Here is a 17,718-nt window from a genome sequence, read left to right on the forward strand (position 1 = left end):
TGGGCACAAAAGTGGTATAAAGTAAGGGGAGACAATGCTTGGAGATAGGAAGGTTCTCGTTGACCAATAAAGAGTGGGCGCAAAAGTGGTATAAAGTAAGGGGAGACACTGCTTAGAGATAGGCAGGGTCACAGTGACCAATAAAGAGTTGGCACAAAAGTGGTATTAAACATCCCAAAGTGAGTTTGTTCAGGAACAGAATCATAACCAAACAATTATAAGATAATTCTAAAGGATGGGTTGAGAAAATATCATATGCCCTTGGTGCCAGGTTTGCCAGTTTGATTTTGGGGCTGATCAGAAAAAAAAACAAAATGGCTGACAATTGGCCATCTTGGACTCACGAACGTGTACTATTAATGTGTGCTTGTTGGTGTTATTCAACTTTCAAGGCATCAGATAATCATTCCAACTGCTGTATAAACATATACACTATATGTTATAACAGGTGTGGTTTATCAATTCTGCATATTCTGACTGGTTGACAGGATGGACTCTGACCAATGTGGTGCTACTCGTACTCCAAAATTCAAGTGTGTAATAAAATACTTCTATATTGTTCTTGTTATCATCTTACTTTCATACATATTTCTACCGTATGATGGACTTGAAAATACTATATTTGTTACTTTCTTGTAGTACGTTGTAATAAATATTTCTAAAAAAATTTTGGAATTTTCATTTTTGAATATTAATTTGCTGCATTTTACTTCCAGATATATTATTGCGCTGCAACCAAAGTTTGTAAACAAAGTCAATAGTTTCTGTGTGTAGAATGTTTATTTCTCTCAGTAAAAGTCAGTGACACAAACTGATGGTTGTTGTTTATGAACAGCCACTCGTGTAACCTCTACCAGCCAATGGATTTTAAGACAGAAATTGATTCTGGAAGAAATATCCATTGATTTTCAAAATATGGTCTATACCTTAAGTTCCAGAAGTGTGTCAATATGATCCAACTTTCCATGTTCAAACTCTTGCAAATAGTGGCAGACATGCATTCTGTAAAAGTCCTTCATTTGGAAGAACTAGAGTTTGGTATAATATCATTATTCAACAAGTTCGTGCAGTAATGTGTTTATTTACAGTTTTTGAAAAATAAACAAAAAATGAAACTATAGTTAGTGCAGTCCTATTTGCTCAAGACAAAGTGAACTACTTACACACTAGCTGTTCTTAAGTCTTCCTGCCTGTTACTAGCAGTTCTCAAATATTCCTTAACAATTCAACAAAAATTATCTGCTTATTATTCAATGAACTGCTTGTGAATGGTTGTAAACTGTTAGCATGAGTGCTTATAATAGTTCAAAAACTGCCAAGAATTGACCTGAAGGTTTATTAGCAGTCCTTAGCCTTCAACTGATACAAATCTTACTGTACTGTAAATTTCAAAATATCAGATGTCACTGCCAGTTGGTTTAAAGTGTGTTGGAGTATGCACATGGTTCCAGGATTACAGTAATTTCAGGATAAATGTGACATTTAAGATGATAATATCTACAAGTGTGCCCATGAAACAAATGAGGTTATGTTCTTTGTTTTCGTATGTTTTTGAAAGGAAATTTCCTCAAAAGTTAATCAATATATAGATCATATATATGTTGACATGAGTTGCATGGTCTCCTTAGGGTATGGTGTTTTCAAATTGATCTGTCCATGGATTTTAAGTCAATAATTCTTTATGTGGCAATACACCATATATACATTCAAACACAGTCTGCTTATGAGGATACCTGAAAAAAACTAAAGTCTAGCTACTTAAGATTAGTTTCCAAAATTCAAAGACTCCAGCAGAATCAAGTTTAAATGAAACTAATTTGTTAACTCATTAACATGTGACATATGTGTTGGATACATAATTATATCTCGTAAATTGAAATTGAAAGCACTGAATATTCACTGTTCTAAGCAGTTAGTTGTTACTATATTTGGAATAACTAATTGGCATTTCTTAACTGTTTGTAGCATTCATAGGCTGTTCACTACTTCCATATTTGGGGAGGCCCAGTGATACTTTACATATAGGCTGCTTGTTAGCATTCACTGGCAGTTCCTCTACTGTCAAATTTGCATATAAGCAGTCTGTTAACCTTCCTTAACAGTCTGCTGCAAATTCGTTAAAATAATTCACCCCTTAAAACAGCTATTGAATGTTTAGAGGGGAAAAGAGCTAAGGACTGTTAATGAAAATTCCTACAATCTACTTTGGTTTCCTTATTTGCTTGAAGTTTGAAAGAAGTTGAATTTTAGATTTGATTGGAAATTGCCTGAATTTTGATACAAAAAAAATCCAGTTTTTATTGGATGGTTAAAAACAGTTTTATTCTTACCTCACAATTGATATTGTTTTCTTTGAAATGAGAAGGACTGAACTACACCACTGTTTTAAATATTTGTTATCTATTTTTCTATTTCTGTAAATGTGCACAGGTATTTTAAAATTATTATTTAGCTTTATATTACATGTAGCAGTTTTCCGGACTATAATGGATTTGCCGGTTCATCATTTAGAATATTTTACTCACATCCTGTTACCTGACAGTTCATAATCAACAGGTATTGTGCTGTTTTGTTGACTCGGTTTTGTGGACTTTGGCATGAGGTAACATAACTTTGTTTTTTATGGAAGTGATACAGTTGGGAATAGATCCGTCGCAGTTTACTAAATCTTTCCGATTTATTTCAATTTTGTTTACACTTTTGAAGTTCTTAGTCTCAGATGTTATCTGACCAATAGGAAGTTGTCTGCTCGTCAACAGTCCTCTTTCGCTGAAAGTCAAACTTGTTTTCATAATGACAGTGTTGTCCTCTGATGTGTTATGATGAAGAATGAAAAATAACTTACCTACAATTGAAATATTCAGATATGTATTATGCTAAAAGTATGTATTTACTTCGGTTTGTGTAGCTCAGCAGTACCCGACGAGACATTTTTTCTTCATTTTAACAAATTAGACATTGATTAAAATTAGAGATCTCTTCCTCGGTCCTGACAAAATTTCAGCATATGTGAGCACATTAGGTAACAGATGAGAAATGTACTAAAGTCTTATTTATCACTGTAGTTCATGTAACAGAGGTTATTATTTAATTCATTGCCTCTGCTAGAATTCGAACCTAGGATCATGGCATACTAATCTGACACACAACCGATCAAGCTTAAGAGATGGTCTCTCTAACTGAGCAGTCTATAACGACTATTTTTTTACCAGGGTTACAGTTAGTGGGATAACTACTATTACACTGTAACAATGTAAAGGTTTCTGCTTAAATGTAATGGTAATATAAAGATTCGTTTAACTGTAAATGAGTATAATCGCCCATGGCAGGATTTATTGTCTGATGTTATTGTGCAGACCAGAAAGGGCCTTCATTTAGTTTCTTGATGTGTAAACCTCTATGATTGTTTGAATTGGAGTACTACTATGATATTGATCTTACTCACTATATTCAAACCCCAGAAGCTTTTAATTTTTCTGTAAAAATTCTGTTCCAAACAAGTAAATGCGTTCTTTGCAAAACTCATAAAAAAACCTGATTTGAGTGTGTAAAAAAACTATAATTAAGGAAGTCTTATCACGAGTTAATTCTATACCTGAACCTATTGGATATCACCAGTAAAGTTAATTCTATACCTGAACATATTGGATATCACCAGTAAATTTAATTCTATACCTAAACATATTGGATAAATATATATTTTCTGAATTTGGTCACCTGATTAGAACTTTTTAATGTTGTTGATTACTTATGGTAATGTACAGAACCTGCTGTTTACGGTAGCCAGAAACCAAGTTATACCTGTACCTCTGAATGTACATGATGACACGCTATGCTGTATTATGGTGGGATGTGATGCTGTATGTTGGCCTGGCTGTTATGTCCTGGTATATGTACAAAATCCTCATCCGGCCCCTTCTGTCACCTCTCAGGAAGGTAAAATAACTTCAAGTCAGCAGCTTTTTACTATTAAGTCACAGACAGTTTTACATGCAACATTTACGGTGATGTAAAATTAATGCTTAGATGAGAATGAAGTATTTACACCGTATAATATGTATATTTTTTTTACCATTTTTTTAATGTTATTCAATAATTACAAATTGTTAAATCATGCAAAAATTCACACAGAGAAAGAAAATAATTTAGTACATTTCTGAAATAAATTTGGGCCTAGGTTAACTAGATAAGATGAATAAGCAAATGATAGTTTATGAATCTGTTTGTAAAGATATGTTTCATTCTCTGATTTATTTTAGGCTCAACATTCTACAATTAAAATGACAAATACTATAAAAACTGATTATTTGAAATCAAAAGATGAACTCGAGTTACTGTATTACTGAAATTCACTATATATATGAAATATCACTTAATTCAGACATATTCACATATACATGATTTCGCGAATGCTGAATTTGAAATTACTTAAAATTCGCAAATGATGTGTTATTAGAGACCAGGATTCTTCATGACTGGGATATTGGTAACAGAACAAATAATTCTGAGGGATTTGAATTCGTGACTGACTCATTTCTCGTATTAACGTGAAAATAGATTCCACCCAAAATATAAGCGAAGTACAGTATTTATTTATGGAAGTAGCTGAAGAAATGTTCATTTCTCGTACTCAGATACCTGGAACTCCCTATGTGCCTTTCTTTGGTAACATGCTGGAAGCTCGTCGATATGAGGCCATGACAAACTGTATCAGGTATAAATAACTCCTACTACAGACTGACCCATTTACTGTATTTATCTAACAATAAGTCTGTGCCTGATAATAAGCCCACACAGTATCAACAAAAGATAAGTTATATCTCTCTTTACCACAATCAACGTTAGATGTTCGATTACTGTAGGAATCCATCCCAGGAAGATTTTCCACCAAATTTTCTTTTTCTTCATACTGCAATTAGTCCACCTCCCTATACTGTATATAATATACTCATCAAAACCTTCCAAATCAATGTTTCATTATTCAAGGCACATTTCTCTTACATAACTATTTTTCCTTTCTGTATCTGTAGATGGATGAAAAAACTGGATTCTAAGATAATTCGGTTTTATTTCTTTGGGGGAGAGGAACGAGTTCTGGTAGCAGATCCTGACATTTTCCAGCACATTCTTATCACTAACAGCAAATACTATGACAGAGCTGGAGACTTGGCTCGTGGGTATGTTTGTTTTTGTCAAAGTAACAAAGTATTGACCTCTTATACAGACACCAATCAGGTTTTCGATTGAATATTGTTTATGTTTTAGAAGTGCAATAAACAAATAGATAAGAATTTTTTTTTTTGTATGTATTTATTTTTCAAAATTTTCCATGATACTTAAAAATAACAAGACATGAACACATACCAACATTCACACATGACTCATCATCATCATCATCATCATCATCATCATCATCATCATCATCATCATCATCATCATCATCATCATCATCATCATCATCATCAACATCATCATCATCATCATCATCATCATCAACATCATCATCATCATCATCAACATCATCCTCGTCATCATCATCAACATCATCCTCATCATCATTATATCACAGTTATTCACATACACACACCTCAGACATTCACACACATTGTAAAGTTGAGAAGAGATAAAAGGATGGGGAGAGAGAGGGAGGGAGATAGAAAGAGAACAAGAGAGAGATATGGGAAATTCAGAAGAACAAAGTGAATGAGTTCTAATCTTTAGAATATGAGGATTATTAGATATTTCGAATGTAAGTTTGGCACACTGTGAAGTTCTTGGGAAGTTTTTTTTTTTTTTTTGGTAAACAGCTGTGACTGAAGAAAACATCAAAAACAAACAAACAAACAAAAAAACAAAAAAAGCATTTATATATAAGAAAACAAAACAAAAATATTTAATTGCAATATAAAATTAAGGAACACCAAAAAGTATAGGCTAAAAGTCTATCAATGGCTTCTGCTTCCTCAGATTCATGTCAGAAATTGTGTTTTTCTTTTCACTATTTCTAAAGTTTGAAAACTTTTGAACATCATAATGATCCTCAATAACATGAGCAAGAGCTTTGTTGAAACATCTAGTTCGATAAATATAAAGATGAATTAGAATTAGGATTTCATTATTAACTGAATTGTGTTTGTATGATTTCAAATAGAAACGATTCTTTATTGAAACAGAATGCAGTAAACAGAATATCGAGAAGATTTTCAAATCCCTGTAATGTATTTTTAAAAGAAAGGTGTTTGTAACCAGGATATGGTGTATGATTCTGACCTGAAACCCTGCAGCTTTGAACTCTTTGAGACTTTAGAGGGAATTTCAAAAAATCTTTTTCCATTGAACTAAATCAAAGAAAATTGAGTTTCCTCATTTGTGCACACGTATTGACACTGATGCTTTAGTAATAAGACATTTGTAGAAGTCTTGTGAACATTTCTTTTTTCTGTAAAATATTTCCAAAAGCAGCAGTATAAATGGTTTGGTTGGTTTTTACCATCAGGAATTCAAATTTCTCCAAAAACGTTCTTACTGTCGATATCATGGTATTGAAGAAAGTTTGTGTTAACTCTATATAAATCAAGAAATTCTTGAAGTGTATAAAAAGTGAGATTTATAGGATCTTTAACCAAGTCATTCAATGTAAATATACCTGCATTGAACCAGTGTTGGTAAAAAATGAATTTCTTACCAACTTGTATATCAATTGTAATCAGTTTTGCAGCAAGTCCTTTAATGCAGAAAATAAAAATATATGAAGCAATTGGGTCGCCTTGACAACAGATCCACTTTGGATGTTGATAGGAACAGAGATATAAACCATCCTGATTTATTGATGAATAAACCTCTCCAAAATTGAAATAATTTAAAACCTTTTCAATAAACACCCATGAAACAGAATCAAACGCTTTTTCAAAATTTATTGTTACCAGGAATAATTTCTTCTTCAGAATAATGCATAACATCATAATGTTCGAATATTTCCCCCTATATATCTCACTGACATGAAACCTGTTTGGTCACTGTTTATTAATAAATTTAAAAATTTATAATGTCTTTGTGTGATAGAAAGTTGGCAAACTGAAGAACCAAAATTAACAGATCTAACAACAAGAAATTTAAGATATTTCTAGAAACATTTGGAAACCTCAGTAAAACCATCAGACCCGGAACTCTTATTGTTCTTCATATTTTTTTAGAACATTACTTGCCTCGCCTATTTAAAGGTCACCCTCAAGACTAGAAGATTCAATTAATTTAACTTTGGAACATTACAATTCTAAAGAAAATTATCAAAATTACAATCCTCTATCTCCAGAAATTTATATAATTTTTTATAAAATGATTGTATTTCATTTAGAATATCTTCTTGTTTGGTAATAGGTTCACCGTCTTTATGAAGCTTAAGGATTATTTTTAACTCAACTGGCCAAAAGGGCCAAGTGAGCTTATGCCACAGTGCGACGTCTGTCGTCCATCCGTCCATCCGTCCGTCCGTCGTCTCTCCGTCCTGCATCCATCAACTTTTCATTTAAACAGCTTCTTCTAAAATACCGAAAAGCGTAGAGTTATCATATTTGGCTTGAAAGTTCCTTTGATGAAGCCCAACAAAGTGTGTTAAACCTATAAATGACATTTTCTGATTATCCAAAACATCTAGGATAGTGATGTTTTTCTAAAATAGGTTCTCAATGATGCCTGGTAATATTTGAGAACAGTAATGACCTTGACCCATATTCAAGGTCACAATAGTCAAATGTGTTAAACTTTTGAACAACTTCAGATTAACCTAAACCCTAGGATCATAATATTTGGCCAAAAGGTTCCCTTAATGGTGCCCACATAGTGTGTGAAAAAATAGCTTGACTCATAAAAATATTTAAGGTCACTGGGGTTAAATCATTAACAACTTCTGATTGACCCAAGGCTATCATATGTGGCCAGTAAAAGTTTCACAAAGGCTTATATACAAATATGTAGAACCTTCCAATGACTTATTAAAGGAATATATTTGGCTGGGAATTATCTTGGCATAGTTTGGAATAAATTATTAGGACCTTTCACAGTGATGTCACACTGTTAAAAAAATAGATTAGGCCAAGCCCCCTGGAGGTCTGAGAGGCTTGAGCTAAGTAATGTGAAAAACTACATGTTAGCCAATTACATATGTTCTATTCACAGCATTAAAATACAGAAAACATGATCGGAAAGAGAATTGCAAGGTCTTCATTTTGATTTAAGATTCATCATAATTATAGCATAAATAAATAAGAAATTTTAAGTTGATCTCATTTGCTATGCAGTGTTTATAGGCCTACAGTAAACTGTTATCAGTATATCTCCAGTAACCAGGGCTTAACTGACCATGGTGACATCACTAATGATATACATGAACTGTTTTATTATTGGTTTTGAGTTAGGATTATGGTTTATAATTACATGTACCTTTTTTTCCTGGTCTTTATTAGGTCATCTGGTCGAGATGACCTATAGCCATCGTGCTTCATCCGTCGTCGTCTGCCATGCGCCATCCGCCGTGCGTCGTCCGTAAAAAAGCTTCTCAAATACTAGAAGGCCTAGGGGGCTAATACTGGGCCAATAGCATGCTGGCATGGAGGCCTACAAAGTTTGTTCAAATGAATGACCTTGACCCACTTTCAAGGTCACAGGGGTCAAATATGTTAAAATATACAAACGACTTCTTCTCAATAAGCAAAAGTCCAAGAGTGCTGATATTGGGCCTGTAGGATGCTTGGAGGAAAGGCTACCAAGTTTGTTCAAATGAATGACCTCGACCCACTTTCTAGGTCACAGGGGTCAAATATGTTAAAATATATAGACAACTTCTTCTCAATAAGCAGAAGTCCAAGAGTGCTGATAATGGACCTGTAGGATGCTGGGATGACATGCTACCAGATTTGTTCAAATGAATGACCTTGACCCACTTTCAAGGTCACAGGGGTTAAATATGTTAAAATATGCAAATTACATCTCAATAACCAAAATGATTAGAGTGCTGATATTGGGCCTGTAGGATGCTTTGAGGAAGTGTTACCAAATGTGTTCAAGTGAATGACCTTGACCCACTTTCAAGATCACAGGGTTCAAATATGCTAAAATCTGTAAACGACTTCTTCTCAGTAACCAAAAGACTCAGCGTGCTGATATTGGGCCTGTAGGATGCTGTAAGGAAGGGCTACCAAGTTTATTCAAATGAATAAAGCCCACTGTTTTAACAGCAGACTCACTGTTGTTAGAGTTTGGCTTGCTTTTTGTCAGATGACCGTTAAGGCCCATGGGCCTCTTGTATTTAATTGTTGCTATATATTGTTGACTTGTGCAAGTCTCAAATATGTTGTATCTGTGTTTGTAAACAATGATCTAAAGGGCAAGTAAGCTTCTGCTGTCCTGGGTCATCCGTCCAGCTATAACTAAGAGTTTTCTGCTATATTGTTTGACCATCTTCTTTCCTTGATTTAAAGAAAGCTATCGATTATATTTAACTTGAAACATCATAAGAAAGTCTCAATTCAACATTTCACAGATACTTCTCACTATTAAAGAAAATAGTGTGCAATAATATCTAAATTAATTTTTAAAAAAAATATCATTTTTCGTTGCAGACCATTGGGTTATTTACTTTCCAGACCATTGTTTGTATTAAGTGGAGAACATCATCATGTTGTGAGAAAAATTTGTAACCCAGGCTTTTCTCTCAAGCTCATACAAGGTATGTTTTATAGTACTTAATTACCATATTTATCGTTTGTTAGCACCAAAGGAGCCAGTCTTTGGTTGCGATATTTGGGGGTTTGGCATCGAGTGAGAACATCTGGTCCTTTTCAAAGACATTTTGATTAACAACTTTTTAAATCACCTTCCTGGAGTTAGCTCCCTTGTACTGTAGCTGGCACATTTGTATGGTTTTCAATCATGTATGTTTCTTATATATAACATATATTACTGTATAACTCAGTTTGATGTTCTTTTTGTCAATGTCATATTTGTGATTTTTAGGTCATCTGACCTGAAGAGTCTGATGACCTATTGCGATCGCCTTTTGCCCTGCGGCGTCCATATTGCATCATAAACAATTTACATTTTCAACTTCTTCTCAAGATCTACATGTCTCATTGAGCTGAAACTTACCTGAAATGATCGTGACATGGTTCTAATCAAAGTTTGTTAATTTCCGGTTGGTCCGAAATCCAAGATGGCCGTCATTTTGAAAATACATTGAAAACACATTTTCAACTTCTTCTCAAGTTCTACTTGTGACATTGAGCTGAAACTTACCTGAAATGATCGTGACATGGTCCTGACCAAAGTTTGTTAATTTCGGGTTGGTCCGAAGTCCAAGATGGCCGCCATCTTGAAAACACATTTTCGACTTCTCAAGTTCCACCAGTGCGATTGAGCCAAAACTTGCATGAAATGATCATGACATGGCACTGACCAAAGTTTGTTCATTTCGGGTCAGTCCAAAATCCAACATTGCCACCACGGCCGCCATTTTGAAAATATATTGAAAACACATTTTCAACTTCTTCTCAAGTTCTACCTGTGACATTGAGCTAAAAACTTACCTGAAATGATCTTGACATGGTCCCAACCAAAGTTTGTTAATTTCGGGTTGGTCTGAAATCCAAGATGGCCACCAATGATATTGGTGATGATTTACTATCTAATATGAAATTATTTGCTGATGACATATCTTTATATGGCCTAATTGAGGGTGACAGGCAAGATGCAGCTGATATACTAAATGATGATCTCCAAAAAATTTCTAGATGGGCCAATAGGTGGGGTATTATTTTTAATCCGGATAAGACTGAATCCCTACTTTTTTCTAGGCAAATAGATTCTGAAATGTTGCATCCAAATCTGTATTTTAATAACTCAGTTATTAGAAATGTTACCTGTCATAAGCACCTGGGTCTAATTTTTAACAGTCATGCTAATTGGTCCTACCACATAAGCTTTATGTATGAGAAAGCTTATAAACAAATAAATATTCTTAGAATGTTAAAGTATAAAATTGACAGAAAGTCACTTGAATTAATATATATTACATTTATTCGTCCTATTTTAGAATATGCTGATATTGTTTGGTCTAACTGCACAGAAAGGGAATGCAACATCTTAGAATCAGTTCAATTAGAGGCAATACACATTATTACTGGTCTGAGACGGGGCACCAGTCATGCTATCCTTTATAATGAGTCTAGATAAATACCATTAGCTAAACAAAGACACCTACATCAAAATATCCATTTTTTTAAATTTTTTAAATAATAGATGCCCTCCTCATGTAACTGATTCTATCCAGCCTTTTATCAACAATAATACTGCTCTTATCCTCTTCGACACAATAGGTTGTTTGATGTGCCCCTTGCAAGAACTCGTCAATATAGCACTAGTTTCTTTCCTAAACTCATGACTGAATGGAACGACCCATCCTGTCTGTTTCCCTCATTGACATCCATTTCTGAAATGAAAAAAAAAACATTTTTGTCAGAGACTGTTATCAATCCTCTTTTACAATGCACTGATACTTTTAAATATTACGATAACAGAAAGGCAAACATAATCTTGTGTCAACTAAGAAACTCTGCAAGTAATCTAAATTTTGACTTATTTAATTCCTACCTTAAAGACAACCCTGTCTGTACTTGTGGCCACCCAGTTGAAGATCCTACTCACTTCTATTTCCATTGTCCGTTCTTTACTATCCAAAGACAACTCCTCCTTAATTCTCTTTCTACTCTTAGTGATTCTATACCTCTTACCACTGATACATTTCTTAAAGGATCTCATACACTTGATGCAAATATAAATAAATATATTCTTGATTTGGTTCAGAGATTCATAACTGACACTGGTCGCCTGTTTTATACTTATATATACATTTTTTTTCTATTCTTAATTTGAATTTGTTATCTTAAGTTCGGTCCGTCTGTCAATTTTTACGGACTCGGCTCAGGATTGTGTGTATATGGACTGTTTGAACCTGCAGCCTGTGCCGTGATCAATCGACAAACTTTGACTCCATCTTGTTATATGTAATTATATTACCTCTCTAATCTTACTATTCTTTAACACTATAATTTAAATGATGGTAATGCTTGCCTAACATTTCTATTAAATAATTATTCAACTGAATCTATATTCTAAATTCTTTTCCTGGAATGCTATCATTAGTATTTAATATCTTAAATTTTGATTGATGTGTCTGTGTACTTGTTTAAGTTGTATGGAGAGGGCTTTCATAGGCTCTGCCTGTTGCCCAATTCCATTTGTCACCAACATCAAGACAATAAAATATTCTGAAATGAAATGGCCACCATGGCCTCTATCTTGAAAACACATTTTCAACTTCTGCTCAAGTTCTACCTGTGACATTTAGCTGAAACTTACCTGAAATGATCGTGACATGGTCCCAACCAAAGTTTGTTAATTTAGGGTCAGTCCAAAATCCAACATGGCTGCAATGGCCGCCATTTTGAAAATACATTGAAAACACATTTTCAACTTCTTCTCAAGTTCTACTTGTGACATTGAGCTTAAATTTATATGAAATAATCATGACATGATCCTGACCAAATTTTGGTAAAGTTGGCTCCTAAGACCTTCTAGGTATACACAGCTCTTCAAGGCTTATATAACCTATAAACAACAAACCGTATTGACCTAATTACCACACATGCTGCTATAACCGCACCCCATACTTTTGTATGGAAAAGAAGATGTGTGCGCTTATTTAAACCCTAAAAACATTCCTTGCCTCAAAGATCTGATGTCCAGAAGATTTGTCAGCCTTCTAACCAAATACTCTGTTCCGGAGAATCCTGTTTGTTGAAACAAATGACCTTTATCCCTTTTCAAGGTCACAAGGGTCAACTTTGTATAAAACCTTGAAGAAACATCCTCTGAATAACCAGAACACCCAGGGTGATGATATTTGGCCTGTAGCATGCTGGGATGAAGGTTTACAAAGTTTGTTGAAATGAATAACCTTAACCCACTTTCAAGGTAGTGGCTGAGTGCCCTTGATTCTTAAATCCAGGTGAAATAAGTTCAAAATCTGAAATCTTGTATGTTATGTCAGATGACTGTTAAGGCCCATGGGCCTCTTGTTGCAACATAACGTTGCTCTGCAAATAATTAAAGAGATATTCTGCATAAGTTGAAAATGTCTAGCTGTTAAGTACCTTTTTAGAATTCTTTCTATGGACTTTTAGAAACTATTTTCATTATCTAAATGTCTTCCCAAAGGCCAGTTTGGACAGGCAAAATCAGTGATACACCACTTGCCAATATGGAATTAAACTGTGTTAATATAGTGCCTTGGGAAATCTGGAACTGGGCCACTGACTGAAACATATATTTTATGCAATGTATTGGGTCATTACACAGGTGTGTGCACTGTTCACTTGTAATTGCTGCTTGGATTGGATTTACATTGCTTTGCTTGACGGATTTCTTGGTCAGTTTTAAAATATGCACTAATATTTTGTATTACTTGGCTAATAAAATGCAAACCTGTTATGGTGCAATCACAGTCATGCTAATGTTTGTAAATTGATTGAGGTAGATCTACATAAATTATAATTTCCAAAATTTGATATCCTGTTTGTTTATAATGTGAATTGCTGCAAACAATTTCTGTAAGTCCTGAAGCATATCCTTTTGTGATAATTTTTTTTCTTTAAAACACAAATCTTTATTTGTGCTGAAGATCCCTTTAACTAGCTAATTTCAATGTAGTTACATTACCATCTCAAAGGTGAAAATATGGCATGGGTGTATTCAAATATTCCCAATATGACACCAAATGACTAAATTTGCTTTAAGCAAAACAAATCAGTCATACAGTCATAATTATATTAAAATTTTATTTACAAAGGAGGCAGGGACAAGGCCAACAATTAATGTCTGAAGTAGACAGGCAGGTCTATCTTAATGACAACACATTTGTTGGTATTTCTACTGAACTGTAATAGATATTGGGCTAAATTTGGTTTACATGTACATCACAGTGTTAAATTAGCTGGTGACATACTTGTGGTGTTCTTCTGTAAAATACTGTTAAAGCATATGCCATGTTTTTCTGGATTTTAACTTACTCTGGTATTAAGGCTGCAGAACCAATTTTTAGTGATGGTAGGCTATTCAAATCACTCTGCATCTGTAGTTCATCCGTAAATAATTTTTTGTTATTTCCATTTTTTGAAAAGTACTGGATGGATCTTTCTCCAATTGCATATGTAGGTTCCCCTTGGTCCATAGTTGTACCCGTTTGATTTTGGGACTGATCAGAAAAACCAAATGGCCAACAGGCAGCCATTATGAACTTTTTCAATTAAGTCTATTATCACTATTTCTTGAAAAGTAGGAGATTGATCTCTTTTAAATTTCATATGTAGGTTCCCCCTTGGTTCCAAGTTGTGCCAATTTGATTTTGGGACTGATCAGAAAAACAAATTGGCCGACAAGTGGCCATTTTTTATTTTGCCTAGTAAAGTTGGTTATCGCTGTTTCTTAAGAAGTACTGAATGGATGTCTCTCAAATTTCATACATATGTTCCCTTTGATCTCTCCTTGTGTAAAAATTTGGGACTAATCAAAAGAAACAAAATGGCTTCCAGGCAGCCATTTTGGATTTGGCAGGTAAAGATTATCATTGTTATTTCTGCAGAGGAGTGTTCAAATGTCTTATCATTAAGAGCAAAAAAGAGAAGAGAAAAGAAGGGAAAAGATCCAGCTTTCAAAGAGCATATATAGATCAAACAATGGTGGGCGCCAAGATCCCTCTGGGATCTCGTTATTAGTTGGGTTTTTTGCCATTTGATCCGCTTGTTAGCTGCACCAGAATATTTGCTGCATCCTTTTTAACAATATAATAATGATAATTCTGACCAAATTTTGTTGATTAACAGACAACAGAGGATAATTATCAAGATAGTGGGTTAAACATTTAATAAAGTTTGCAAATGAGTTATGCACAAATAGTCCTGTATTTTAATTATGCATTTCCAAAATTATTCTGGTCATTTAAAATATATAAAATAGCAAATGTCTAACTTGTCTGGTTTAGGGCCTTCAAGGATTGTCTACGCACAGATTAAGGGCCTGAGGTTACCTACGGTTTACTAAACAATATCTCCATCAGTGTCTTCACCAGTAAATATTAATGAAGGCCCTTGCATGCTGACTTATAGTCCCATACTATTTCTTGTAAGTTACACAAAGCCATTAATATCGTAAATAAGTGTGATGGAATCTAGAAATAAATGTTCTGTATCGGTCACAAACATGTGGGGAGCAGGTATTGTCTTGCAACGGGATGCTACATTTTCATTTTTCATTTTGCTGAATTTTTTTGGTCAAAATATATGCCACACCTGTATATAAGCTGTACCCTTACCTATGAGGAAAAAAGCTGGGGCTTATGATCTGGAAAATATGGTATTTCCTCAATTTTCATGTTTTTTCAATAAATAACTACAAGTATCTCTTTAATTTTATTGATTTAATAGTAAAACATATCTGAACAAATCTACTTATTTCAAAAGTTTGTAGACATAAAAATTTATGGATTGAAATAACTTCAGTGAAAATAAATCTCCCACAGAAATGAATGATTGTGCAGTATCCAACAGTTCTCAGTGCCCCAATACTTGATTGTTGACTATTTAATTGGTAAGCTGTCAGATGATGTGTAATATTCTACTGTAATCAACACCCATGTCATAACCATTTAATTTAAATACCACTTTATTAATTCTACGAAGAACTCTCAAAGATTGGGGGGGGGGGGGGGTGGGGGGAACTCTTATTATACAACAATACAAATTAAATAACATCTCATCAAAGGGTAGTTAATCATTACACTGGTTTATAAAACTTACAAACCTGAACAAAATATTCCATATATCTCGTGCAAAAGAACATATACATATTTATAAAACTTACAAACCAGAACAAAATATTCCATATATCTCGTGAGGTTGTTGTAGGTAATTATATGTGCATGAGTTAAGTTCTCAATGAGCCAAGGCGATATGGACTGATAGACTTATCAATTGATGAACTGATAGACTGACAGATTGGTGGACTGATAGACTGACAGATTGGTGGACTGACAGAGTGATGTACTTATTAGATACACTGATGTATTCATAGACTCGTGAATAGATTGCTAACTTTTAATCATATCTAATAGTATTTATGGGGACATATGAACTAGTGCATAATTTAATAAAAAAAAACTTGATATTGAATCTGAAATAATAACCAATTGTTTTTTTTTTATTATTATTTCTGCAGGAATGGTACCTGTATTCCAGGAAAGAGCTGATGCTCTGATCCATCTTTGGGTCCAAGGCATGTCCCAAGACAACAAAACGTTTGGCGATGTAAATGTACAAACAGACCTAGCCAAGCTTGTAAGTAACCCAGACATGGATTGTTGCCTTCTGTTTGCTCAAAATGCCTGAAATATGTGATGATAAAGTCTCAGTTTGTGTGTCTGTTTGTTGATGATTCTTGTTAATGCTGTTTCTTAGAAAGTAAGAAACAAATATTACTTGGTTTTATAGTGTTAATTAACATGTAAAATGTCTTGTAATAAGCCCGCCCCCACACTTTGAGTTAGATGAACTGGGTTTATAAATAAGGTAAACACTATTGTCCCAAAGTGTAGGTTCAAAATGGTTCAGTAATAGTTTCTTGATGAACATCACGATGTTAAAAACTTTATAATGTCAAACACAAGACACTCCAGTGAACAGCAAGTTTTAATAATTTAGAGTTAGATAGAGTAAAGCCAAACAATGAATTAAACTGCATCATACAGCTGCTTCGTCCTTCTAGGACTCATCAATGATGCTAGAAGGGCTTTATTTTGAAGCTTACGAGGCAACTGAGGAAAAATCCAAAGCGATCAAGAAAAAAGGTCAAAATCTAGACGGGGAGATGCAGCAGCCCCAATAAATTTTGTAATTTTTATATACATGTATCAGATGCCACTATAGAATGAATTAAAATGTGACATTTTGATCAATAGTTATCCTTCATGATAGATTTACTGTTGCTATCATACAGCATATTAGCTATAGGAAAAGGGAAAAAGTAAAAGTGTTAATTCTGAACCATGCCACTATTAGAATGAATTAAAATGTGACATTTTGATCAATAGTTATCCTTCATGATAGATTTACTGTTGCTATCATACAGCATATTAGCTATAGGAAAAGGGAAAAATGAGGAAAAAAATCTCTAAGAGTTATAAAGGTGTGTGTGTGAGTTGATGTTATCAGTATCTCTTTGGATCTATTTAAGGTGTTCTGGAGAAAAAGTATTTCTAAGTTACAAGACGTCTGTTTATATATATACATGTGTGAGTCAATTTCATCAATATCTCTTTGGAATCTCATTAAGGTATTCTGGAGAAGTATTTTTAAGTTACAAAAGTTCTGTTTATATATATGTGCTAATGTTTCCATTATAGACAAGTGATGTAATTTGTAAGTGTGGATTTGGCTATGATATGCACACCATTGAGAATCCAGACTCACCACTTGTTCAGCCTCTAAGGAGACTAGGGCCTCTTGCCACTTCAAGGTAAGCTTTGTTATGAATAGTTAAAAAAACGTTATCAAGATTTTACTGTATACAGCTCTATGTTATGAGATGAGAAATGACTTTTCATTCTCTGAGATT

At 33.9% G+C, this 17,718-nt stretch overlaps 1 protein-coding gene across 1 annotated transcript in view; it reads left to right on the top strand.

The window, feature by feature from the left end:
* The first annotated feature begins 2,575 nt into the window (after positions 1-2,575).
* LOC132554588 (uncharacterized) overlaps positions 2,576-17,718 on the top strand; it is a 31,694-nt gene continuing 16,551 nt past the window's right edge. The window contains exons 1-7 of the mRNA XM_060218912.1: positions 2,576-2,602; positions 3,765-3,936; positions 4,635-4,714; positions 5,031-5,177; positions 9,618-9,724; positions 16,324-16,442; positions 17,507-17,619. Of these exons, the coding sequence (XP_060074895.1) occupies positions 3,814-3,936; positions 4,635-4,714; positions 5,031-5,177; positions 9,618-9,724; positions 16,324-16,442; positions 17,507-17,619 (689 nt within the window). The 5' untranslated portion in view covers positions 2,576-2,602; positions 3,765-3,813. The remainder of the gene's footprint in view (positions 2,603-3,764; positions 3,937-4,634; positions 4,715-5,030; positions 5,178-9,617; positions 9,725-16,323; positions 16,443-17,506; positions 17,620-17,718) is intronic.

The sequence above is a fragment of the Ylistrum balloti genome, unplaced genomic scaffold (assembly GCF_031769215.1).
Source record: "Ylistrum balloti isolate Yb309-2 unplaced genomic scaffold, AGI_CSIRO_Ybal_v1 Utg370416, whole genome shotgun sequence".
NCBI classification, from domain to species: domain Eukaryota; kingdom Metazoa; phylum Mollusca; class Bivalvia; order Pectinida; family Pectinidae; genus Ylistrum; species Ylistrum balloti.